At 52.1% G+C, this 26,981-nt stretch overlaps 1 protein-coding gene and 1 long non-coding RNA gene across 3 annotated transcripts in view; one reads left to right on the plus strand and one right to left on the minus strand.

Moving 5' to 3' along the window:
- Positions 1–614: 614 nt before the first annotated feature.
- Positions 615–26,981, minus strand: part of Iars2 (isoleucyl-tRNA synthetase 2, mitochondrial) — a 38,086-nt gene continuing 11,719 nt past the window's right edge. The window contains exons 10-23 of one of the 2 annotated variants that reach the window (XM_004867399.3): positions 26,231–26,321; positions 24,709–24,860; positions 23,730–23,890; positions 12,390–12,492; positions 11,879–11,972; positions 8,628–8,736; positions 7,083–7,185; positions 6,018–6,143; positions 5,250–5,381; positions 4,255–4,361; positions 3,504–3,649; positions 2,881–3,071; positions 1,505–1,649; positions 615–1,084 (exon numbers count right to left, since the gene is read on the minus strand). In XM_004867399.3, the coding sequence (XP_004867456.2) occupies positions 942–1,084; positions 1,505–1,649; positions 2,881–3,071; positions 3,504–3,649; positions 4,255–4,361; positions 5,250–5,381; positions 6,018–6,143; positions 7,083–7,185; positions 8,628–8,736; positions 11,879–11,972; positions 12,390–12,492; positions 23,730–23,890; positions 24,709–24,860; positions 26,231–26,321 (1,803 nt within the window). In that variant the 3' untranslated portion in view covers positions 615–941. Of the gene's footprint in view, positions 1,085–1,504; positions 1,650–1,682; positions 1,823–2,880; positions 3,072–3,503; positions 3,650–4,254; positions 4,362–5,249; positions 5,382–6,017; positions 6,144–7,082; positions 7,186–8,627; positions 8,737–11,878; positions 11,973–12,389; positions 12,493–23,729; positions 23,891–24,708; positions 24,861–26,230; positions 26,322–26,981 lie in introns of those variants that run through there. The other variant, XM_087209860.1, reaches the window with a different exon arrangement.
- Positions 2,897–4,613, plus strand: LOC110346176 (uncharacterized). Its single transcript, XR_002390045.2, has 3 exons — positions 2,897–3,085; positions 3,277–4,379; positions 4,465–4,613. It is a non-coding gene; the product is annotated as an uncharacterized LOC110346176 (long non-coding RNA).

Consider the following 26,981-nt stretch of genomic DNA (forward strand, 5'->3'; position numbering starts at 1 on the left):
CGCGAGTGTCGGTCTCCGCGTCCTCCGGAGCTCAGCGCTCAGACTCACATTGCAGCCTTACGGCTAAGAAGGGCAGTTCAATGTTTTGCTATTTCACTGAGGCCTTTTAAACGCTGCTGCTGGGTTTCCTTCCCAAGTGCAGCGCTGCAGGCCTGAGCTAGACAGAGCCACCCGCCCTCCCTGCCTCCCCTGTGGCGGGCAGGGATTCGAACTGGAGGCCAGAGTCGGCACCGGGCTTCATGCTTGATTCTTGCAAAAGGAAGCGGTTTCGCTTTTGTTATAAGAACCCAGCTAAGATCACGGCAGACAAATTAAAACTGCTCTTTTAAGAAATACGATTAAGTGCAGTTTAAACACAGAAACGAAATTGCGGCCACCCTGAGCTGAGCCAGGCTTCGACCGGCCTCCGCCCGAGACCCGAGTGCGTGGGCTGCGTAAGGGCGCAGTCTGCCAGTCTGCCCCCTGCCATGAGCCGCGCCTCTGCCCACCACTGTGCGCGAGGGGACCTGGGACCTGGGCCCTGGGCCCCGGGCCCCAGCCCCCGCCCCTCCGTTCCTGGCGCTTCCCGTCCAGCCCACCGCCCGCCCGCCGTAGCCACAGGTCGCACCAGCCGCAGCCGTTCAGAAGCCTTTATTACACGGCAGGCAGCACTGAAGACCGAGTCAAAGGGTTCTCACAAAACAGACCCGCCTCTGCTCGGCCCACCTGAAGCACGGGCGCGCGCACTTACAATTATGCGCTTCCGGCGGCCACTTCCATATTCTACCGCGTTTGGCTCTTCTTGAGACAGTCTCTGCGGCCGGCCGACTAGTGCTGACCTGCGGTCCTCCCGCCTCGGCCTCCCCAGGCTGTGCTGAAGGCGTGCAGCTCCGCCCCGTCCCTTCCGTGCTGTGACCCTGTGACCGGCCCTAGCCTAGCCCGGGGGGGGGCGGGCCCCGCCGCTACGCCCCGCCCACCACCCCCGCACAGCGCGGGCAGAGTGCGCCCGCCAACTCGGCCGTGTGCCTCCAGCAGCGCGGGCACTTCTCCTTGGTGGCCCGTGTGACGAGCACTTTGTACGAGCACTCCTCCCGAATGTCGCCACCTGGGAACAGACGCGCAGCGCGTGACTCCGCCCCTGGGCGCTGCCCCACGCAGCTGGGACGGGGCGGGGCGGGGCGGGGCGCTCAGCAGGGCCGGCGGGTGGTGACCCGGAAACCAGGTGCGTGCGGGCCGTGCCGAGCCCAGACCCAGACCGCCGCCGCCGGACCCCCGACTCAGGACCCGGCCGGGAGGGGAGCGGGGCCAGCCCTCGGGAGAAGCTCCCACCCCCGGGTCCGACCACCCCGAGGGAGCCACTCAGGTCAGCTGGGGGGCGGGGGCACGGCAGTCGCAGCCCTGGGGCACCCGGGGGCCGCTTCGGACGTCAGAGTCGGGCACGGGGAGCCAAGGGCGAGGCAGCAGCTGGCCGCCTCTGGGCCCAGCGCACCAGCAGCCGCGCGGTCTCGCTCACGCTCTCGCTCACCTTCCAGGTCGATGAGGAAGGTCCCCGCGAGCTCGGTCACGTCCGCCGGCCTCTGCCGCGGCTCCTGGGCCAGCAGCGTACACTGCGAGGCCATCGTGAGCTCGCTCAACTGCGAGGCGCTGGATGTCTCCTCGGCCTGCAGCATCTGCGAGCGAGCGAGCCAGGGCAGCGCGGTCAGGACGCGAGGCCCGGCTGGGGTTCACGGCTCGGTAGGGAGCGAGGTGCCGCCCAGGTCCTGTTTCGCCCGGACCGTGGCCGGCGCTACAGCTTCGGTGGCGGAGCGGCCCTGGGCACCGTTCCGCACTCCGCTTCCTCTTCCTGCGGGCCAGCGAAGGCATGCACGGGTCGGGTCGGGTCGGGGTCCGGGAGCCGAAACCCTGAGGCAGCGTCGCCTCCGCAGCAGTGAGCACAGGGCGCCTCGGGCCGGCCTGCACCAGGACACGGGCCCAGCCGGGACGCTGTGGTCTGAACGGCAGCACCCCGGGCATCTCACACTTCCCAATTCTCACTGCAGTTTCACCTCCCACACGAGCCCATGAGCTAAAACAAACACTCCCTAGAGAAACAGAAACTGCCTACTACTGCCATCTTCCAATCTTTTTTTTTTTTTTTTTTTGCCAGTGCCGGAGATCGAACTCAGGACCTTGCGTTTGTGAGGCAGCAGTGGTGCCACTAAGCCACATCCCCTGCTACCGTTTTAAACTCAGCTCACCAACCAAAATGAGGTGGTTGCTTCCTCAGAAAACCACTGCTCTGCTCCGGAGAGGTCTCCAGGCGATGAGCTGCCAGCCTGTCTGGCCACCCGGCCCCAGCAGCCCGTGCAGAGGCTGCAGCCACGCACACTGAAGGCCCAGGCCAGGCCGTGAGACCTGCCGCAGGGGACCGTCGCTTCCCTCTAAGCAGCCCAAGGTTCTCAGCTCCAGGGAGCTGCACTACAGCGTCCCTGTTCCTGTCCTGTCCCTGTGAAGTAAGGGTGTGGAACAGGCCATGGCAAAGACCAGCAAGGACACACGGATGCAGGAGCCAGAACCAGACATACATTAGGACGAGACTGAACTCCTATGTCTACATTAACAAGAAAGTTTACTACCTGGGTGTGGGGGCACACACCTGTAGTCCCAGCCCTCGGGAGGCTGAGGCAGGAGGAGCACAAGTTCTAGTCTAGCCTGGGAAACTTAAAAACTTATCGAATCTTTCTCACAATTAAAAAGAGGCTAGGAAGGGCTGGGGATTTAGCTCAGTGGTTCTGATGCCTGCCTCACAAGCACAAGGTCCTGAGTTCGATCCCCAGTACCAACAACAACAACAAAAAAACTCGACTCCAAGTGGAGCTGCAGGGTGTTTGCAGCAGGTCAAAGGCACAGGCTGCTTCGTACCTCGATGATCTCAAAGAGCAGGCCGGGCTCGATCACAATGGTGACCTCGTACTCAGCAGCATTTCTGCCCGGGATGCTTCCGAGGAACGAGTCCCGCATTGCACATGCGCTCTCCACCGCCTCCTCCAGCCCAGGCTTCTTCCAGATGGAGCTGGTGCTGATCCAGCCTGTGCGGAAAACACTCTTGGGCTCTGCAAGACAAAAGGTGAACAGACGCACGTTTACCCTCAACTGCTGCCAAGCTCTGGCCACCCCAGGGAACCCGGGATGGTGCTGTATGAGAACCGAGGGCTGGGTAAGGCCACAGGCCAGGGCTTCCCGGCAGAGGAGACCCCAGCCCGGAGGGCTGTCTGGGCAGGGCTCTGAGTAACTCCGACTCCCTCTTTTTCCAAACAGTCCCTCGTGGTGCAGAGTCAAGGGGAAGACCTCTCACCCCCGAAGGCACTGTACACTTCAGTGAGCCCTGAGACGTACGTGTGTGAACACATGTGAGAAAAAGTGACTTCTTATAGCACCAAGCTTCGACACATTTCCGCAGGCAGCAGAGTTGGCACAGAGCCACTGTCCCACCTGCAGCACGCACAGCAGACAAGAGGTGAGCGAGCCCGAGTCCCGAGCCTCACCTGTGCCATAGGGCAGGTGTTGGAACACTTCCTCGGCCAGGTGCGGCAGGATCGGCGCGAAGGCCCGGACCAGCACATCCAGGATCTGGGCCAGCGCCGTCTGGCAGGAGCGGCGCTTGGGGTCGTCCTCCTTCTCGCAGTAGAGGCTGGGAGAGAGCACTGGACTCAGCAGCCCCTCGCCGTGTGCTTCACCCACACGGCCGACTTGAGTCCTGGGCTCCTCGGGTCTCCAGTGGGAGACGCGCTCGCTCACAGGTGTGGCATCTGAGAAGCGCCCCAGTGTGCCCCAGCTGTCCTGTGCTGTGCTGTGTGGTTGGGCGTGCAGGATCCGCCCAGTGCGCCCCTCCCTGCGGCCCCTCAGGGAGCCAGGGCATGCGCTGACCGGGCGGTCACCAGGGGCCAGGAGCACCCGCCCAGGCGCAGCATTCAGCCCTCTCTCTACCAAGGACACAGCCGCACTGAGAGTGGCCGTGTGCCGCCCCTTGTCCCACCCCTGGGGTCTGTGACCCTGGGACCGGCCCTCTGTCCATCACCCACCGTCACACAGCACACCAGGGCGGCCGCTCCTGTCGCTCTGTCCCTCAGACCCACACTAGGGGCGGGCATGGCAGCCCCCTCCGGCCTACTGCAACCTCCCAGCCACCGAGCAAGCAGAGGCAGGGCACCTCGAAGTGGCTTCCCTCCCGGCCCAACTGCTGCCAGCCTGGAGAGGGCACTCAGCTCCCGAGGGCTCAGACCAAGCCTTACACACCGATCCTTGATGATGCTGAAGTAAAAGTTGGAGAGCTCCCGAGTGTAAAATGCCTGTAACAGTCGGACAACTTTCCCAAAATCATACTGTTTGTAGGCGTCGGTGACCTGCAGAACAAAGTCAAAGTAAGTCTGGAAGCCCAGTAGCAAGTGAAAAGGGAACAGGCATGCGGCCGCAGACACTTCTGATTCGTGCTTATCTCCCATGCAGAACAGACTTTTCTACCCTAGGAGCTACAAAGGAACACGACCAAGCAGAGGATCATGGTTTGGGTTTCTGCAGTACAGGCCAGGCAAGTGCTCTGCTGTCCCATGAGTGACACCCAGCCCTCCAACTTACATAATAAAAATCACACCATTTTGGGTTTGAGTCTTGCTTCACAGCCCAGGCTGGCCTGCAACATGCAGTGATCCTCCTGCCTCAGCCTCCTGTGTGCTAGGACTACAAGCATGTGCCACACCTGGCCTAAAATCACACCACTTTTAAAACAGCACAGTGAGGGTTACCAACAATCCACTCATGTGCACTCGTTTTTTTGGTTGTTTTGTGGGGTTTTTTTGGTACCAGGGATCGAACTCAGGTTCTTGTGCTTGCAAGGCAGGTGGTGGAACCACTGAGCTAAATCCCCAGCCCTCACTCATTTTTCTGATTTGCGCAAAACCTGACGTGCGTGCCCTGACCAGTACACCGAGGCAAACACGAAGACACCAACTACTTGTGTGTCTGCACAGCAGCAGGCTCTGCGGAGGCCAGGGGGAGCCGTTGCAGTGACTTCCCTTTACTGAGGCTCCGTCCCGTCCACAGACGCCCTCCCACTGTGGGAAGGGCTGACCGGCGAAGTGTGGCCTGAGGACCAGGCCTCCGCTCCCCAGCTCCTCCGTGCACTGTGAGTCGGGAGTGCACCGCTCCCCACTCGGCCACAGGGACTCTCCAGTGAGGCCTGTTTCTCTCGGATGAAACACGCTCGGCGGCCCATCAGCCCGCTCCACACCCACCTTGCTCGCTAAGCCCTGCAGCAGGTGCAGCATGTACTGGTCGATGAGGTACATGCTGTCCACAGGCACGGAGTCTGTCTCCGGGGTGAAGCCGGCCACGTTTCCCAAGAGAAAGCGGAGTGTATTCCTAAGCTGTTCCCAAGGAGGGAAAAGGGTGCAGTTAAAAACCATCAGAAAATCACTTTACAGCTCTCTAATTCCCATCCAACATCTGTTGCTCTTAGTGCGTGTCCTTTATTATCTCATTCCTAAATAAGATAATAATGCACAATCTTGTTCTCCCAGCTCAGCTGTAGAAACAACCACTGATTTCAAGCTACAGACTAAATTTTCATTGTTTTTCTTTTTTTTTTTTTTGTACTGGGGATCGAACTCAGGACCTTGCGCTTGCGAGGCAGGCGGCAGAACCGCTGAGCTACGCCCCGGCCCTTTGTTGTTTCTTTATAACCTTACATAAACCACCTCTCAATCGGCTCATCATTTGTGCAGGGCAAAGATGTTATTTTATTTTACTCACGGGTGAAAATAAAGATACACAGAACAAATGTGAAGTCACTGAGTACATGGAAAACACGTAAGTTACTGTAGTTTCACATCAGACTGAACTGTATCTCATGTGACGACAAACGTAAAGGCATTCTCTAGAGTTCTCGCATCACTGCTGTCTGGGCAGACTGACAGTGTTACGCTCACAGCACACGCTCCTTTCCACTCACGCAGCAGCCCGAGCCTGTCCCACGCCCCGAGGGAAGGCTCGCTGGCGCTGACCTTGTTGATGTCGTCCCTGGCTGCGCTCAGTGCAGAGGGCCCGAGGGTCACTTCCGTGAAGATGCTGGATGCGGCCACCCACCAGCGAAGGACATCCACCCCATATGGAGGCTCCGCAATCTGATCCTTCACGTGGGGAAGCAGGAAGCAGAGGGATCGGGTTTGGCTTCCGGGCACCACTTCCGGGAAGCCCACTGAGAAATGTCAGGGCCCAGGGACAGCGCGGCCACCCTCTGCGGAGCAGACGGGGATGCTGCGGGTCATGGCCCCTTGCCTCCTGGATACACACAGGGTGGGGGACAGCTCCACCTGTCCTTTCCCTGTCCCCAGCACCCACACACGCAGAGCAGCACGGGACAGGACAACACGGAGAGGGACAGGGAAGAGCCCAGTGGGAGTCAGACATGGCAACTCCACGCCACCCCAAATGACCAGCACTCCAGACCCCAAAGCCACCCTGGCCCTAAGCTCAACGTGGACGATTGCTGAGCTCTGACAGCGCACCACACATGCGGAAGGTACACTCACGCGCTTTCCTGACAAGACTCCCACGGACCTGGGAAATCAGTTTTCACTTCCCAACAGCTCAGGGACCTAAGACAGTGGGGTCCAGACCTTGCCGGAGACACCGACTGGAATGGGTCAAAACGACCACAACCTTTCTCATGAGAATCTTGGACTGTGTGAGCACTTAGATTTAAAACACGGGAAAGCACTCCATCCGTTTTTATTTGGGGAGACAGGGTCTCACTGTGTTGCCCAAGCTGGCCCTGAACTCCCAGGCTCCAGCATCCTGCCTCAGCCTCCTGAGGAGCTAGCACTAGAGGCGGGCACCATCGTCTATGAATATAAGACATGCTGTGTTTTTTGCTTGTATTTTTACACTAAAGTTACTGTATTAAGGAGTTCAGGGGCTGGGAATGTAGCCCAGCCGCACCATGCCTACCTCCCTGAACTCCTGGCATCAGAAAAAACAAACAAAAAAGTGTAAGCAGACAAAGAGTTTGGGCTGCCAATGCAGGAGCCTTAGAATGAAACTGAAAGGAACTGTAGGGCAATACCTACTTGTCCCCCACTGATGATGACATCGGGGTCCAGGACATTGCCGAGGGACTTGGACATCTTCTCTCCCTTTTCTCCAAGGGTAAAGCCATGAACCATGACTGTCCTGAGGAGACAAGTCAGCGTCTCAGTGACGAGTACAGCATAATGAGCTCCTGGCAGATGACAGCTTAAAAGGCCACCTGAGCCCAGCCCACGGAAAGCGGCCGAGCCCTCTGCAGGCCCAACGTGAAGGCTCCCCCGGAGGGGCCCAGCAGGCTTCCACCCAGCCCTGTGGCTGACTCCGCTCATGAGCAGCCTCTCCTGGCCTTCTCCTGTGCTCTGATCCTTTACGTTTTTCGACCTTGGACCTCATCGTGCTGGACAAGGGCGCTCCCACAGGGTCCATCCAGCCCCGAGAGGCCCTGACTCTCCCCCTAAATGTGCAGAGGAAGTGTGGCCCTAAAGGAGCTGTGTCCCCTCAGAGCCACCCTGATTCAGAGACAGCTTGAGAAAAAGTGCCCGCTGCTCTGCTGGTTTCTAAATATTGTTCCTAAAAAACAAACACATGGCAGGGTATGACAGGACATGCCTGTACAATCCAGCACTCTGGCAGGATGAGCCAGGAGGGTCACAAGTTCGAGCCCAGCCTTGGAAATGTAGCAACTTAGTGAGACTGTGCCTCAAAATTTTAAAAATATTTTAAAGGCCGGGCATGGAGCTCAGTGTGAAAGCCCTGGGTTCGATCTCTAGTACTGCCAAAACCAAACACGTTGTGTTCTGCTCAGACAACAACAATAGTAAGCTATTTCGGGATCTAACTGAAGTTCTGCCACCAGCCTGAGTAAGGAAAGCAGCTGTGTGTCCTAAGCAAGAGCCGCTAGTGAGGTCAGGTCTTGGTCCCTCACGAGGCCTGTCCTGGGCACAGAGGCCCCATGTAAACACACAGGCTGCCCACTGCTCTGCCCGCGCCCCGTTCCTTCCGGGTCTCATGGGCAGGGTGACCAGCGCCGCTGTGCTGCTACCATGTATTTTCCTAAATTCCTATTTGTCCACTACGACAGGAGACTGGACCGCCAGATCATACTGACATGCGTGTGTGCCAGTGTGTGTCTGTATAAAAGGCAACACGGCACGGGCCACATGGATCAGCGGGCAGTTCCACCACCTCTTGCACATTAGACTCATGAAGCTCCTCGCTGGGCTGCATGCCCTCTTGTTCATCAAGGAGGGGCTTCTTACCACACTGCAGGGCAGTGGCTGCGCCTTCCCTGCAGACAGGGCCTCGGCGCTGCAAGCCACAGAGGCTGCAGGGCATGTGCACGCGTGTGTGCGGGAAACCCTCTGAGCCGAGGTGGAGGCCGGCCAATTAATCAGGGTGCTGGACGGCAGAGCTCTGTCCGTCAGCTGCACACACACAGTGAGCGCTGCCCCTCTGGTGCACAGCTGTCACACCCGAGACAGCCCACTGCCAGAGACTCGAACTCTGTGCAGCTGGACACAGCACTACTGGGTTTGGAGAATGAGCAGCAGCGTGAGCAGCGGCGGCGCCGGCCACAGTGCACTCGCCTGAACGGGGCCTTCTTCCTGGCTGCGATGCTCGTCAGCAGGGACGACTGGAACCAGCCGCCCAGCTGGTCCCTGCCTTCCAGGTACAGGTCTGCTCTCTGCTCGGCACCTGGAAAGGAGAACCACAGAGCACACGTCCTGTTAATCAAAGCCAGCCACGGCCACAGACAGGCGCCACGTGTTCATCTCACACGTCCCCAGCTGCCTCCCGAGCTGTCCCAGGACGAGCTCGGTCCCAGGGCTCAGGTGAGCGGAGCTCGGTCTTGGTGAGGGGCGAGGAGCTGCGGTGGAACGGTGAGCGCTGCCCCCAGGTACATCCATGATGCCTGACATCTGGATGATGACGCCTAGCAACCCGCTGAGCACCACCGACCCTGAAGGCTCTGAGCAGCGGCAGAGGGTATGAGGAGACAGCTGCGGCTAAGCCCCAACCAGAGTGGGCACCCGGCCACGGGGACGTGGGCGAGCACTCGCCACCAGGCAGCCCGGCCGCTCCAATGCACTGTCTCCTCCATTACTTAGAAAAGGCTTACAAGGGTCAAGGATCAACCTCCAATTTCACGACTCAGTCAAAAAGGACAAACTAAAAGAACAGTATGAGCCAAGCACTGCGGCACACGCCTATAATCCCAGCATTCTGGGAGGCTCAGGCAGGAGCATCAAGAGTTCCAGCCCACCCTGGGCAACTAGAGACCCTACCTCAAAATTTTTTAAAAAATGGATGGGGATGCAGCTCAGTGCAAAGGCCCTGGCTTTGATCCCTACTATAAAACAATACACTAAAATGAAATAAGTAAGTTAAAATTAATTTAACTTAAAAATCCTTTCCAGGAAGTTGGTGTCAAATCACACTCCCACTGACAGTGTACAGCAGGGAGGAATGGTCTTTTTTTTTTTTTCCTGCTTCTTTTCCTTTTTAATTTTAATCCTTTTTCCTTCCTGAATAACCTTTTTTTTTTTGGTTCCGGGGATAGAACTCGGGACCTTGCACTTGCAAGGCAGGCAGCGGAACCACTGAGGTAAATCCCTGGCCCTTGAATAGACCTTTTAATGAAAGGAGAATCTACAACTTGTGTCTGGAGTAGAATTCCAGAACACCCGGCACTTCACTGTTTGTTAAAACAGTATTTCTACACAGTAACTGTTTTTCTTAGCAAAACTGTAAAGGCTCACTTAGAGAACAATAAACTGGTCGGCGCCTCTAAGATTATGCTTTTCATTTCAGACAGGGTCTCACTGTGCAGCTCAGGCTGTCCCTGAACTCCCTATGTAGTCTAAACTGGCTTCCAAGTTGCAGTGACTCTCCTGTCTCAGCCTCCCAAGTGCTGGGATTACAGGAGTGAGCCACCATGCCCAGCTAGTACCTCTAAGATTACGATGCCAGGAAGTAACTTAAAGAATACACCAATGTTTAAAAAATTATCTTTAAAGGGAAAACCAGAAAAATATTGAATCATCTATGCTTTTATTACTAAATTTCTTTAACTCAGATGAACTGATGAATTCTGAGCAAGATTATTGTACTTACGATAAATTACAGACAGCACAAACACAGCAAAGCTATTTTGCTTAACCAATGTACACCTGAAAATAAGTTAAACCAAAAATAACCACTAAAAGTAATAAAATGTAATTATTAATTTTTTAAATTAGACTTTCTGGTATAATACTGTAGGCGTCCTAAAAGTCAAGAAATTTTACCACAAGCCTGAGCTGCAAGTCTAATTTTCTTTTAAAAATAACCTCTTTTCTCTATTTACGTAAATTTACTTGTTTAAAAAAAATATATTAGAAAGGAAGCAGAATGGGCATTGTACAACACTAACCAGGGCTCTGGGACACTATCACAGGTAAATAAGTCCTGGTGTATTCGGGCGGAGTACTACTCAGTACTACTGAGTACTACTCAGCGGATGCTCCCCAGTGAGGCGCCCCGAGGGCGGTACGCGCGCCGAACTGCTGGCACCCTGAAAGGCTGGGGCCCCAGGAGCTAGGGGGGCCTGAGGCCTGAGGGCGCCTGACCTGCTGTGAAAGGGCCTGGGCGGGGCGGGGCGGGGCAGGTATCCAGTGCTGAGGGCAAAGCCATGTGAAAACACCGTACAACTGGTTTTATTTAAACACACTGCTCCGAGCTGCACCTTACTACCTATAAAATACCATTCCCCTTCAGAAAGTTTCACCTTTCAGTTTCTTGGGGTTTGTGGACTTCGAATTCACAACGCAACAGGTACTCCAACCTGATGTCCAGACCTGCAAACCTAAGCTGCCCACTGTGAAGCCTGTCTGCAGTCTGGCACCGGGCGGCCACGCCCACCTCCCCACAGCAACGCTCTAGGACCGCCAGGCTCCGGGAACGCGTCCGGAGACAGTGACGCTGAAAACCCCTGTTCGGACCACCGCGACCACCACGACCAGGGCGCGGACAGAAACAAGCCAGAGACAGCGGCAGAGGTGCGTGGAGGATGTGGCCTGGCGAGCACCATGTGCAGATTTCCGTGCGTCTGTTCCTCAAATGTCCTGGCTCAAAGCGAGGGCCAAAGGCGGGCGCACCGCTCCCCACTCCGAAGCGCGCAGCCTCCGATAGGAGGCGCGGTCAGGCAGCCGGCTAGGAGGAGCCGCTGCCCAGCCTCGTCCCTGCAGGTTCCAGGCTCTGCGCCACAGGGTCCATGCGGCGGGAGCGAGAGTGCGAGGGTGCGTGTGCGTGCGACACCCCCGCTCCAGCCTCCCGCCCCCCTCCAGGTCCCGGGGCGAGCTCTCTCAAGCAGCGACTGCATCTCCGCTCCTTCCTTCTCCTGACCCAGGGCCGACCCTTCCCTGCAGCCGAAGGGCAAAGCTTGTCCTGCCTCGGAGGCGGCTGAGTGAGCAGCCCACTGTGCGAGCGAGGCCACCGATCGCTCCGCCAGGTTCTAAGGAAACCTCCTCTCCTCCTCTGGAAATGATGGGCAGATTCTTCCAGTGCCTCCCAGACTGTTTAACGAAACTGGGTGCTCTGGGGCTGTCAAGCGGGCCAAATGAGACAGTTAAGGGAAGGGAGAGCACTCCCATTTCTATCTATTTATCTCATATTGTGGCTCTATATAAAATTTCATCTTGAAAGACAAAACCAAGTTTGGAAATCATTGAGTTAAACGACCTCCCTTGGTCCTTCCACGTCTAAAATTATAGTAGAACTTCCAAATAAAGCAGAAAAAAACACTCTTTTTTGCTTATAGATCTCTTCTAAGTAACACATGATCCATTTTACGAATCACCTGGAAGAACACAAGACCACGAGGTTCCACTGTCGAACCAGATGTCCAGGATGTCCTGGCCAGGCAGGTACTCCAAGCCATCGGGACCACCGAGCTAGGAGACAGAGAGAAGTGCTTCACTCAGAGTCCAGGCACACAGGATAGCACGCCCAAGTCTGAAGACCCACTCTTGCCATTTCCAGTTCAGGCCAGTGGCCTGGGAGCACGGGCCAGGCCAGGCAGGCCCTGTCACACACCACCAGTGCATGGTGGCTGGGCATCCTCGATGCCAGCGCCCAGGCTGGATCCTTGATGTCGCTCCACACACATCCCAGAGTCCTGACTGCACTCTCGGTCACAGCCAGTTAGGTCCACCCAGGCCCAGGGAGACAACAAACAATGCTAACACTGCTGCTAAACAACCGCTTCTACTGCTAAGCCAAAAGTCCCCTCTCAGACTGCATGAGCTTCCAATTGACAGTAAATAAATTCACTAACTACATGGCAGTAGACCCTCCCACTGGCCTCATACCTGGGACAGGACCTCCTTTGGGAGCAGCTGTTCCGGGGGCAGCGTCCACCAGACGTCGCTGCCATGCTGCTCCACCAGCTTGGCAATGTGCTCCACGGTCTGGCTGCAGTGCAGACAGGTAAGTCAGTTAGATATCTTGTGGGCAGCTAGACAGCGGTGGCCCACGAGGAGCCAGGATGGGGGACAGTCAAGGCAGTCACTGAACGCCAGGATTGTAAGAGAAACTACCTCATGGGCCATGCTTCCCCGAAGGAGGAACAGCAGTGACTGATACGCTAAATAGGTAGGTGTCAATCCCCTGGGTGGAGGACCGAGACCTTACCCCCCGCTTCCAGGAAAGATCCCTGACCCAAAACCCTTGTATGCCTGCTGCATGACTTGCTTCCCCGTTGGAGCCCTGTTTAATCAACATTACCTAAGTGACTGTACTTGTTGTAATCTTACCAGTGGATCATAGTTTTGTCCACCTTGTGACTTCTCACTGATCAGTGTTACCTAAGCAACCACACCTGCAATCTTACTGGTTGACCGTAGTTTTGTCCCGCCTTGAACCCACCTCACCTAGTGGCTTTGTCCCATAAAACACCTTTGAGAAGCAGGGTGGGCGGGCAACCCACCTTCCAGGGCCCCTTCTGGCGCTCTTAGGCAGAAGCTGTCTTTCTCTCAATAAATTCTTCCTACTCTTAACCTCCGTTGTTCCTAGAATTCATTCTTCGATTTTAGAGAACAGGAACTCCCATTTCGATACCTAGCAGGCTTGGGCATTGCATCCATTCCCCCTCTATCAGCTGGTTAGAGGGAGGCGTGTGACTCCACCACAGCTGCGATAAACAGCGAGCAGGTTTACATGAAAAGGCGCTCCCACCATTTCCTACCCTTGTCCGTGCAGTGGCATCTGCACTTCCGTGACTGCTGCCATCATCTTAAACTGGACGGAAGTAACATCGCCTGATCAAGCACACACCTCTAAAGGCAAGGCAAGGGGGCTGGGGTGAGGTCTCGCACTCGATAGGCCCTGAGTTCCACCCCAGAATGAAAACTAAAAAATACAAAGAGACAAAACAAAAGCCTTCTCCTGATCTCCTACATCGATCGCTCTATTTTCTACCCAGGTACAGTCCCTAACCTTAAAACCTCCTAATGACCTCCCCTCTCCAATTTCTGCCTGATTCTCAGTCCTACCCTGAAGCCTGTCACTGTCCTTGCTGACCCCTCCCCTCAGGGCTGGATGACACAAGGTCCCCACTCTCCTCTCTGTAATTACATGGCCCACCCTGAGAGACGCATTCCTAAAACAGCTTTTGTCACAGGACTCTGCTCACAACAAGGGGGCCGGGTGTGGTGGCACAGCACTCAGGAGGCTGAGGCAGGAAAGCCACAAATTCAAGGCCAGCCAAGACCGTGTCTCAAAAAAATTTTCAAAAAAAGCTCCCCAGAGCTCCCTCAGTCCTTCAGACCGAGTGCAAACCCACAGGCCCAGGAGGTCGGCTGGCCATCGTGGAGTGTGGGCTTGGACGCCCAGAATCACTGTTCACGTGACCTCGTACGGGTGCCACAGCTGCCCTGGGCCCGGCGGCCCTCAGTGAGGAGCTCAAACCCCAGGCTTCGGCTCCAGGCCTCCAGTGTGGGGCCCAGGTCCAGCCCTGGATGAAGCGCACACAGACCCCCGCCCTGGAGGGCCATGCTTCTGAGCGCTGCACCCAGCCTGAGCAGAGGACACGCGCAGCAGTGTCTGTGGAGGTGGGCCCACTTTGGGAGGGCACGAAGTCGCACTCTCTCATACCCCCAGCCCGGCGACTTGGGACTGGACTCCGGAGGAGCAGACATTGGCGTCTGAGACTGCGCAACGCGCAGAACAGCACGGGCGTCAGGGCCTCGGAAGGCTGCTTTCCCTGCTCTGGTGAATTTCTGGCTCTGCCACTCAGAGCCACGGCACCTGGCAAGACCCATGGCCGCTCCGTGCCTCGGCGCCTCATGTGCGAAATGCAGCTAACGGCAGGATCATTAAGATCCTGTGAGTGTAACTAAGCTAACACATACAAAGCTTCTACAACAGGGCCGGGCACATTTTAACACACAGCTAGGCAAGCTGTTATGTGAACTGATTCTCTGCCATCAGGCAAACATAAAACAGGCTGACCGATGACCAAAACACACACCTATTTTTAAACTTAAAGATAAACTCAAGTCAACTTTTGAATGCAGTGGACCTCAAGTGACGACCAGCCTGACAGGAATGACTCGGGTTCATTAGGTTAATGGAAGATTCATCTGCCTCTTGTCATCTGTAGCATGTGCCCAAGTAAACATGCAGAATTCAGCTGTACTGACTTACAACTAACTTGAGCTGCATCCAGCCCTGGGAACTGATCGAGTTTGTAGGTCAGAGGTCCACTGTACCCTCTGTACCATACTCCTCAGCGCCAGCGCCTCAGATCCCACTGCAGGTCCCCAGGAGACAGCAGCAGTCCCTGGGCAGGGTCGGGCCTCACTCACCGCAACTGTGCCTGCCTGGCTCAGAGCGGCACAGACAGGGAAGCGCCCACACAGCTGCAGGGGATGCAGGCTGGCTCTGGCGAGTCAACTGTCTTACAAAGACAGGGTGTACTCCATGTGTACTGTGTTTTCCATGAAGCACAGGATGGGAGACCGGAAGGACAGCAAGCACGTACTCTGAAGAACTTACAGACAAGAATGTCACTGGGCCCTGTCCACAGTTCTGAGACAGAGGCTGGCTTCAGACGGACTTTAACATGAAGATAAACTTCCATCTCGCGAGACCATAAAAGCTTCATGCAGTAACTACTCAGTTGTATGACAGTAATATTTGGTTACGTATTTACACAGCTGGCACAGAACATTTTATTAGTTAAGAAAATACAAATATCTTATGAGTAAAAAGTCTGAATAAATCTAGTGCCTGGAGAACGAAAAGAGAAAGGCACTAGGAAAGCACATTTATACACACACATGAAGTATAACAGATATGCTGCTCATACCAGTTAGGAAATTTTCATCCAGAAAGAATGACTCAGGCCGGGGATTTAGCTCAGTGGTTCCGCCACCTGCCTCACAAGTGAAAGGTCCTGAGTTCGATCCCAGGTACCAAAAACAAAACAAAACAAAACTCTAAAATGGTGTCATGTTACCCTTTGTTACTTTAGTGTTATCATTAACGGGCAATTTAAGCTGCATACAGTGATGTCAGAAGAAGACAGACAAAAACAATCTGGAAGTAAAGTGGATCACATTTCATATTAGTTCACAAGCAAGGTGGAGCCATCAGAACATGGCCACGAACCAGAAGCTGCAGCACACGCACGCCACACCCTGCAGAGCACTTGAGCTCTCCTGCTGGGTTTACAGAAACTGCCCTGGGGGTCTCTCAATCACGGGCTACACAGCAAACAGTCGGAGCCCGGCCCGGTGGTGCCCCCACAGGTGGCTCAGCGCCGTCTCCACTGCTGTCCCTGCCCCTCCACCTCCCCATGGGTCACCGGGTCACAGAACTCGCACACGGTTCCCCAGAGTTTGTGAAGCAGTGGTAAAGGTCTCTTCCCACCCACAGGTGACAAATACTGCAGGCAGGGCAGGGGTGAAGCTGGGGACAAGGGTGTCACAGGAGATTAGCGTGCGGACACAGAAAGCACCGGGTCCAGAGGCTGGAGTCCTGGGACTCCCTGCAGGAACACAGGAATAAAGCACCTCACTTCTCTAAGCTTCAGCTTCTACAGTACTGGGAAAGCTGTGCCTAAGGAGGCTGTGAACAAAAGGTCCTAAGAACCAAATAAAAGTGAGCCAGGCAGGGCGGTGCATGCCTGTAACCCAGCACTCAGGAGACTGAGGCAGGAGCATCGCCAGTTTCAGGCCAGCCTGGACTTGAGACTCCAAGTGAGACCCTCTCTTAAAACAAAACAAAACAGGGGCCGGGGATTTAGCTCAGTGGCACCGCACCTGCCTCACAAATTCGATCTCCGGTACCCAGAAAAAACCAAAAGACAGAAACAAAAACACATATACAAAAACAAACAAAAGAGAGTAACCTAACCTTTGTAGATGAATACTTCCACAACCACTTTAGAATCCAAATTCGACTTTAATGAAGCTAGGTTTTTTCATATCCTTAAACATCAGGTAACTCCATGAAGTTTTAAAATTATATTTTAAACATTACTTAATCATACTAAAGTCTATAATGAGTGTATAAAAGTACCAAACAAAGGAAGATTCCAATTTTGCTCTTGGCATGTTATTAAACCAACTACAAAGTCCTATCAAATTCAGTCAAACATCTCTAACGAAAATTTGTTTTAATCATATTTTCTCATAAAGATGAATTCACATATATGTTTTACTACAGAAACAAATGTTATCTTCCTTCTTGACTTTTCTTTTGAGTGCTACAGACAGAACCTAGAGCCTCATGAATGTTACACAAGTAATCTACCACTGAGCTGTAATTCCACCCTTTTAAAATGTTTTATTTTATTCTGTTCTGTTCTACTTTATTTTATTTTTATTTTTTGGTACCAGGGATGGAACTCGGGTCCCTGCACTTGCGCAGCAGGCAGCGAAACGTGTTCTATTTTGAGGCAAGATCTCACTGCTTTGCAATCTCCCTGCCTCTTGCTCTCAGGTAGCTGGTATTACAGACAGGCACCACCATGCCTGGTTTATACACATTTAATTTGCAAACTCAAAAAAACTTTTTTTAACTCAGAAAGGTCTTATTTTAGTAAGAAGGAAGGTTTGCTTGGTTTTGTCTTCTTTTAGATTAATGACACGTTTTGTTTTGGAAGTAACATAACCAGACACTATTCACACCAATAAAAACTGATTCTGGGGCTGGGAATTTCGCTTAGTGGTTTTGCTGCCTGCTGTGCAAGTGCAAGGACGCAACCCAGTTTGATCCCTGGTACCAAAAAAACAAAAAAAACAAAAAAAACCAATTCTGCAATATTTTTTTTTTTGTAGTACGAGGGCTCAAACTCAGGACCTTGGGCTTTCGAGGCAGGTACAGTGCCACTGAGCATTATCCCCGGCCCCTTGCAATAAATTTTAAAAATCCAATTTCAAGACAGTTAAAGTAAGTGGAGCTGCACCCTACGAACAGCCCAATATTTTTCTGTATCACATCCATATGAAGCTGGACAAAAGAAAAAGATTCTCAATTTGTTCAAGCCTCACCAATGCTTAGAGCAAGACACGCCTCCTTACTTGACATGGTAAAACATGTAAAAGTACCATCAATCAAATAAAATGTATCAAGTACACTTTATTAAGCACTGTATTCTGCTATTCAGTTGTATGTTGAGATTTTAAACAACTAAATTACTTATATTTTAAAAATAAAACACAACTCTGGAATTACAGAGTAAAGAAAGCCAAACAAGCACATGTTAAAGCTCTGTTCAGCCGTCTGCCTCGCAAGCTCGAGGACCTGAGTTCAATCCCCAGTACCAAAAAAAAAAAAAAAAGAAAAAAAGCTCTGTTCAGCCACTCCTGATGTACGTGCATTTCAAACATCCATACTGTGCACAATGCTGTGGACAATTTTTTCAATTAAAAAAGTTAAACTAAACAATGCAGATTTCAAAGACAAAAACACTCTCGTAATCCAAACTGATTAAAATTCAAGTTCAGGGACAGGGATTTAGCTCAGTGGTTCAAGGACCTGAGTTGGTTCCCTGGTACCAAAAAAAAAAAAAAATTCAAGTTCACAGGATCTGTATCACAAAGAAGAAATCTTCTCTTGACTGTACTCTGGTAGACTCAACAGCTCCAAAAAATTATGATGGAGTTTCAAAAACAAAATCTGCAATAAAAATAACCAGACATATAACCTAGAATCTTGAGGTGACTATAATGGCTTACAAAATAAACATATACGTTCAAACAAAATCTGTAAAGGTAATTTGGGAAAAATACAAGTTAATGTTGCCCAGGTGCTCAAGAGATAGTTATAGACACGAAGGAAAAATCTAGACCCAGAGGTCATGTGGTTCGGCTTGACGTATTTTCCTACTGGAGGCGGCAGGAAAGAGCCAAGCGAGCTCCTGTCTCTAATGGCTCGGGGTCCTGTGCCACACCTGGGGCCAATGACTTCTCCTTCCCTGTTCCACTGCTCCCTTCACACCTACTTACACGCATGTGTACAGGAGACTTGAGTCCTGGTCGTTCCTTATCCCTCTTACAAGTATTTTTTAAACAAGGAAACTGAGATCATGCTTTAACCGTGTGTGGGTGTGCTGTGTGTACATGTCCACACACAGTGCTGGGGCATGAACCCAGGGCCTCAAGCCTGCTTTGTAACCACTCTACCACTTATATCCCCAGCTCATGCCTTAAAATGTTTAAAGCCAACTTTCTTTTTCTTCTTCTTTTTTTTTTTTTTTGGTACCAGGGATTGAACTCGGGTCCTTGCGCTTGCGTAGCAGGCAGCAAAACCACTGAGCTAAATCCCCGGCCCTAAAGCCAACTGTCTAAGCATTTCCCTGTGATACTTACTATCGAGGGGGGAAAAAAAAGTAAATTTAAATTTGCCTTTGGAAATTCCAGGATTCGCCCTTGTATTTTGTTAATGACACCCTTATCTGTGACACAAGGCAGTTATAGCCCCAAGGTGGGTACAAATCTACAAATCACTGGTGATAAAGGTGGCGCAACCGCTTATTGCTGCTGCCCTGCCCACCTCCTCCCTAATGCTGCCTTTCATAAAGCAGAAAGAGGTCATAAAACTCTGCCCTTTACTCTCGGGGCCTCCCCAAGTGCAACACTCTGTGTCCGGCACTGAGGGCCCAAGAGGCGCTGTCAGCAGGGACGCCACCGATCACTCGGAGCTGGGTAACGAGGGACGTGCCCAGGGCTTATTTAGGGCACTGTCGCAAATTCCGCGGCCTCACAGCACCAGCTGGTGAGGAAGCGGCTGCTGTCACTCCACGGTGTCTTGCGTTTTGTCTCACAAGCAAAAATATTAAGGATACAAGACAATTTTCTAGTGCAAGTTACTGGAGTAAGAATGAGGTAAGAAAATACATGTTAACTATTATTTATTACTAAATTTAATTCACGAACACAAATGAAATCTGGAAGGGGAGAATCCTATTTTTAATGTAAGTTTACATTTATGTTTTGCAAGTGACAGGAACAATTTTGGAAAAATTTTTATTTAATGAACATAAACTTTTATTTAATGAACTTTTCCCACAAAAATGGTGTTTTTTTGGTACCAGGGATAGAACTCAGGACCTTGCACTTTAGAGGCAGGCATGGTGCCACTGAGCTAAATCCCTGCCCCAAATGTTACTGTTTTTATTTTTTTTTAATTTAATTTAATTTTTTTGGTACCGGGGATTGAACTAGGGACCTTGTGCTTGTGAGGCAGGCAGCGGAATCACTGAGCTAAATCCCCAGCCTTATTGTTTTTAACATAAGCAAAAATTTAAAGTAGCAAAAGTTAACACTCAAATTAACCAGAAATTTCTTCCCCAATGCTACTAAATTTCTCATAATTTCCAGAGGTCAAGGTATAAATTTCCTAATGTAAATGTTAACTATTGCCGTACTGCAATTATAATCATCTGATTATGTTCATCTTAAGCAAGAATGGAAATTTAATCAACTTGTTTTCCTTCCTAGGTAGGTAACGTTTCTACATTTTTTTCTTTATACTATAAATTATTTATTTCGTTTTATTTGACCAGGAATAGAATTTAACCTAAATTATAATGTCACTGTTACAGAAATGCCCAATGATATTAAGTCAGAAACAGAATTATTTCTTGGGGAAATACAAATGAATACAAAATGCCCATGAAATTACTAATTCAAGTCAGAATTAAGCATCAGAGTTTGAAATTTACCAGCCCCTAAATTTACTCAGCTCACGAATAAGCTAGGACTCTCTTCTGGAAAGCAAGTGCTCTTAGCGATGATGCACTTACTGAGAAAGGCAGGAGGGGCCGTGTCGCTCAGGGGTGAGCGCTGCCCAGCACGCAGGCCAAGCCCTCGATCTGATCCCTGGTACTGCACACACGCACCCACATTTGGAAGCGCAGGCTTCCTGAGCTGTGCTCTGAGGTGTCACCAGGTGTAACAACAACTCCATGTGGACCGAACACCGAGGTCCAGTGGAGCCGCTGTTACCTTTGGTGCCTAGCAACTTGCTGCAACACCAGGACTGGTGACGACAGGAAATCGGGATCACTGGCTCTCCTTAGATGAAGAAGGAAAAACCACCCTTCCAACCAACTCTCAAAACTGACAATTAAAAATGAGATCGATTTGTGTCCCGTCACAGAAGCAGCCCGCCCACGGACAAGGCTCAGCAACACCATTCCAGAGTGGGGTACAGGAACATGACCTACGAGGTGATAGACCATGCGGCTGAGTCTGTCTGTCACTTCTGTAGGCCGACATCCTGTACGTCCCTGCAACTTCAAAGGCTGGAACCCACTGATAGCACGTAAGCCACGCAGAGGCACTCGCAGAGCCACTGGCCTCAGAACCATGGAAAGGCGCTCTCGAGGCCTAGGGACGGCCTGCTGTGCTCTCCTGACCAAGCTGACCAAGCTCACCTCCAGGCCCAGGGTAGCAGCGAGGGCGTTTCCTGTAAATAACAGCACTTGTATATAGGCCAGATGGCCGGGCTGGGGGCTGTGCTTAGCAGGCAGAAGCTCCGCCTTCGTCCCCAGCACCAAATCCAGGCTGCTCTGCTACCTAACACTGCATAGGAGGGGCACCTCAATCACTCCCGGGAAACTCCCCAAACCCTTGCTCTCCACTGGAAAGAAGGGGAAATATTACATGTACTAATTCCCCACAATAAATATAATTATCATGTCCTGCAACCATGCACTAATAAAAATTAAAATCTGAAAAACTCTCCAGCGTGAAACTTTTAAAGAGTACTTGAGTAAATTTACCTCAACGGTAATCATTTTAATGCTTAACAGAAATGTACAGAAATTAGCAGTTCACATCTGACCAATGTTAATGAAGCAACACTGACAGCAAGAGTCTCCAGCTCTGAACTGGGACAATACTGAGGAGCCTCCCCTCACTTCTGGGCTCCGGGCCTCTACTTCCGTTTGTGAAGCACTCCCACCCCGTGAATCTCACCTCCATCTCCAAGGCTCCTGCTCTCCCAGCCCCACTCCTTGGCGCCACTGCGCTCACCCTCCCTCGGTCTCAGCTGCTCCCACCTGCTCCCCTACATCTGTGGCCAGCCCCACCTGCTCCTCAAGGCACACCAGTCCCCGCCTGCTCTGAGGGAGCCCACGAGCCACATCCACCCAGAGCCTCCATCACCCCAGCCATGCCAGGAGTCTAATCACACACCCACTGGGAGTGGTCCACACCTAACTGGGAAGAAGCCCTCACACCAAGGATACCAGGAACTGCCCAACCAAAAATACACAGCAAAAGAAAAGAAAAAGTGTAGGGGCTGGGGGCTGCGGAAGCAGAGTGCGTAATCAGAATGTGCAATGCACAAGTCCAGTCCCCGGCACCCTGTTAAAGTAAAAATGAGCTGGGACAGTGGTGCACGCCTGCAATCCCAGCTACTTGGGAGGCTGAGGCAGGAAGATCTGGAGTTTGAGGACAGCCTGGACAACTTAGTGAGTGCCTTGTTTCAAAAAGAAAAAAGTGCAGCTTATCAGCATGTGTACTCAGCATATGGAAGGCCCAACTTTAACCCTTACCATCAAAAGAAAGAAAATAAAAACACCAGCAACACCCTAGGGCTACTGGAAGCCTCCCAATATGACAAGCTGAACTAGCAGCACGGCTCTCACCACAGGGCTCTCACCACACGGGGCTCGTTCCCTGCAGCTATCGGCAGGGCCTGTGCTGCCACGCTGAGTATTTAAAAGGGGCTGTCGGGCTGGGGATTTAGCTCAGTGCTGCCGCCGCCTGCCTCAAGAGCACAAGGACCCGAGTTCGATCCCCAGTACCAAAAAAAAATTAAAATAAAATAAAAAGGGCTCTCAAAACAGCTGAGCAGCACGGCCACAATAGAGCACTGCTTCAGGCCATGGCCATTACATGCATCCCTCAGGATGCATCACCATCCGCCTGTATCTGCGGTTCTCCCCATGTGACAGAAGACAGAAGTTAGGCAAATAAATTCCTTAACCTCACATACAGTAAGTGGCAAAGCCTGGGTTCAAATTCATCCTACAAAGCTGATATTCTTTCAAAAGGTGCCCAAGCTGGATGTGGTGGCACATACCCGTAATCCTAGCACTGTGGAGGCTGAGGCAGGGGGATCACTGCAAGTTACAGGCTGGTCTGAGCTACACAATGAATTCAAGGTCAGCCTCGACTACATGGCGAGACTCTACCTCGAAAACACACAAAAAAACCACAAGGAAAGTGTTTGACTAAAAGGAACTGTTCTAGATTGCCACTGTGATGGTGTGTACAACATGTAAATCTACTATAATTACCTACAAGGGATGGATTTCAGCATATAAAGTACGCTTCGATGAAGCCTTAAAAAACAGGAGTGAGGCAGATCTTAAGTACTGATCTGGAACAAACTATAAGATAGAAGTGAAAAGCTCAGCTTCTGTAATCCCAGCACTTAGGAGGCTGAGGCAGGAGGATCATGGGTTCAAAACCAGCCTGCTCTACAGAGTAAGACCCTGTCTCAAATAAAAAAGCAGATAAAGTAAAAACAAAGGCCCAGACCAGCACACGTAGATGATCCCTTTGTATAAATGTATGGACAGCGGACAGGAATTCTCTGTTTCTGTAAAGATTCAGAAGACTGGTGAACAATGCAGCAAAATGAGACAAGAAAAAGCCCACCTCTCGCTGTGGAAGCTTTTCCACTCTACTGCTGCTTACTACATCCATCTGTCATTAAAAAATAAGGACAAAACAAGAAATAACCGAGAACCCAATAACCAATGCAGTCATATGCATGCGGCTACCTTATAGCTTCTTAAAGGTTAAAATATCTGAACAGGTATTTCCAGCGGAAAGGAGTGGATGCAGAGTAAGGAAGTGATTCTGATTCCTAAAGAAAAGCTACATCCACCTTTCCACTGAACACTGCTCATCCTGGGGTCCCTAGCACTGTACGCTGGCACAGCACATTTTCCTAGAAAAACTCAGAGCCTTGCTCCTACATATCAGTACAGAAAGATATACTTTCTGTTAATATTTTAACCATATGAAAGTCCTGGAAATTTATATTTTAACGCTTAAAAACTATTGCTATTTTAGAATATTTTGAATAAACCGTACAAATGAACTCCAGACAGCCCAAATTATTTTCCATTTTTAAAGAACAAAGCCCGATGTGGGCAGCAATGCGAAGTGCAAAGTGCTCACCTGCTGATCAAGCACTCATCTCTGGCCCTGTGGTGGAACACGGGGATAGGCACCCCCCAGGCCCGCTGCCTCGAGATGCACCAATACGGCCGCCGCTCCAGCATGTCGGCCATGGTGTTCAGAGCCGTTGCAGGAATGAACTTCACGGTCTTCAATGCCTCCTGCAGTGGAAGCAAAATCAAGCCAGTGAGAGAAAGCAAAGCGAAGGTTCCAGAAGAGCCATTCTTTCCGAAGGCAGGGCGGTGGCTTGTGCCTACAGTTCCAGCTACCTGGGAACTTGGGAGGCTGAGGAAGGAAGATTACTTGAGCTAACAGTTCTAGACCAGCATGGGCATATGGCGAGACCCCATATCTCAACAGGAGAGACAGGCGGGCGGGGAGAGCAAGAGTGCACACACACACACACACACACACACACACACACAGACACGTGCATGCACACCGTGTACACAGACACACATCTACATGGAATTCACAGCACCAGTTCACCAGTTCTTTTTTTTGGAGGGGGGGTACCAGGGATCAAACTCGGGTCCTTCCTCTTGCGAGGCAGGTGGCGGAACCACTGAGCTAAATCCCCGGCCCAGTTCACCAGCTCTAAAGCATCTGCCAGCTCCAAGAGATCCTTCTGAAGTGGATCCTGCTCTCAGTCTAAGAGTTCCGGAAGTGCATCTCTGCCTTCCACCACCACCCAGCACAGACGAGGGTCTCAGGTGTGGCAGCTCGATGCCCGGGCTCTGCCCTCACGCCACTACTTTCCTGGCAGAGGGCAACTGGGGGCGCTGAGACTGCATCCTCCACACACAGATAATGGAAGAATGAAGCCCAGATCTTCAGATGTGAAAGGCTAAGAATTCAGGAAACAAACCCTAACACCGGCAATGCCTCCACCTCCAATGTGCGCCGACCTCATCCTGAGACACACACACCCCACAGACAGGGGCCAGGACCCCGCGCTCCACCAGGACGCCTCTCGCACCTGGGCTGCGGGCTTGATGTCCGAGATCTTCACAAACCACTGCTTGCTGGCACGAATGATGACGGGCTGCTTAGTCCTCCAGTCGTAGGGATAGCTGTGGATCAGTGTCTCCTCTTTCAACAGACTCTTCACACTCTGAAGCATCTTTATTACTGCCGAAAGTGTTTTATGTCAGACACGAAAAGCAGCACAAAAACCAAGTCCCATGGTGCACATATGTGATGCCAGCTATACAGGAGGCTGAGGCAGGAGGATTGGAAGGGCAACTTAGCAAGGCCTCTTCTGCAAAAAAACGCCACTAAGAAAATCCTACTGGGCTGGAGACGTAGCTCAGTGGCGCAGCACCTGCCTGGCAAGCGTGAGGCCCTGAGTTCATTCTCTGTAGGAAAAAAAAAATCCTACTGATGCTCTACACCTGGGCCGACAGGGGCCAATAGAGGAGCCACATCTGGGTTAGGGGTGATAATGTGGGGCTCCAGGCAAAGAAAAGCAGGGGCTGTACAACCTTAGAGCCCCACGTGCCACTCATTCCAACGTGCTGCAAAGGAAAGATGGGCGTAAGACAGAGAACTGCAGAGCTGGAATTCAGAGCTACAGCCCTTAAAATGGTCTCCAGTAACCTGGAATCAAGCAGGTGTGGAGGGCTGAGCTGTGTCTCCGAGAAGGTGACCTCCCTGGGAAGACAGGTCTCTGCAGAGGCAATGAAGAGGAGGTCACGCTGGGTCCAAGTGGCCTGAACCGTATCTGGAGTCCTCATGACAGGGGAGGGGACCGATTCACAGCCACAGGGTGCCAGGGAGCCTGAGGTAAGGTGAGGGTGCCCTGGACTGAGCAGCGGGAGCACAGCCAGGAGCCCCAAGGCCGGGAGGGCAGGGAGGGGGCACCGGGCCCCCAGAAGCCCAGAGGGGAAGCTCTGCTGTCTTAAGCCATCAGACTCCCGGCCTTGTTACCATTGCCCTGGAAAAGGAACACCTGGTCACCCTAGCATCAGCCCTAGCAGGCGAAGAGCAGTGTCCAGGACACCTGGTTTCCGAACACATGAGGAAAGCCAGAAAGAGGAGCATGGCTGGAGCAGCGCAAGGGAGTAACGCCCGAGCACCTGGAGGGTCGGGTTTCTGCGCGGGCACACGAGGCGCAGGGACACAGGCTGCATCCAGGCCAGACGAGTTTATCTTTGTTAAAACAGCACCCCTCCTTGCTGGCCGTCCCCATGTGCCCAAGCAGACAGAGCAGCTTTGAAGCAACAGATGGAGAAGCGCCGACTCCTTTTAAACCATGCCGCCACACAAAACGACGTTGGCTTTTGTTTGTGCCGAAAGTGAAAGGAGGGAGAACAAGCTGGTACACGGTGCGCGCCTGTGTCACCCACATTCTGGGAGGCTGGAGCAGGAGGGCTGCAAGTGTGAGCCCAGCCGGGACAGTGTGCTCGCTGAGCGAGCCCGGTCTCCAAATGAAAACACAACGGGGTAGGAACGGGGCACCGCGCACAAGGCCGGCGGCCGCTTCTAACACTGGGACTCACCCTCGTCAGTCCCCTCCTCCAGGACAGCCTTGCTCTCAAGTTCAGGGCCTGCAGCAGCTGTGAAAATCCCACCTTCGTCCACTGAACAATCCTACAAAGTGCCATTGTGAACAGTTAAAATGAAGGAGACGAAATTCTATCTTATAACACCTCTGGCAAAGCAATACACACGCAAAACACCTCAGAAGCACAGTCTAGTCTCCTCTGCACTAAAACTTTTAGTACTTCTTTCTTCTTTTCTTTTCTTTCTGCGGTACCGGAGATCAAATTCTGGACCTTGCACTCTGAAGGCAAGCACGGTGTCACTGAGCTAAATCCCCAGCCCCGTAACTTACTATTTGCAAGAAAGTACAGGTAAGCCAACCTCTACAGGGGAAAAACATCAGGTATGTGCTCAAACGTCTGAGATTTCTATGTGAACAAGTACTTGCTATGGATTCAGGTTGTGCACAGCAATACGAATCCCAAAAGAAAGACAGCAGGCAGCACGACAAGGTGGCACACGCCCGTCATCCCAGCGCTCTGGGAGGCTGCAGCAGGACCATAAGTTCAAGCCCATCCTCGGCAACTTAGCGGCTCAGTAAGAGCCTGTCTCCAACAAAAATACTGTGCTCTCGCTTTCTTAGTGGCCAGCTCTAACTCTGCAAAGAAGTTCTCTGTACTTCTTTTCCTACCTTTAATTAAGGTCAAACCTCGCTACCTTTAATTTAAAAAATGAATTTTTAAAATTTTTAAAAATAATAAAAATAAA

This window comes from Heterocephalus glaber, unplaced genomic scaffold (assembly GCF_053883595.1).
Source record: "Heterocephalus glaber isolate CG9 unplaced genomic scaffold, H.glaber_assembly_v1.0 deba00001067, whole genome shotgun sequence".
Lineage (NCBI taxonomy): Eukaryota > Metazoa > Chordata > Mammalia > Rodentia > Bathyergidae > Heterocephalus > Heterocephalus glaber.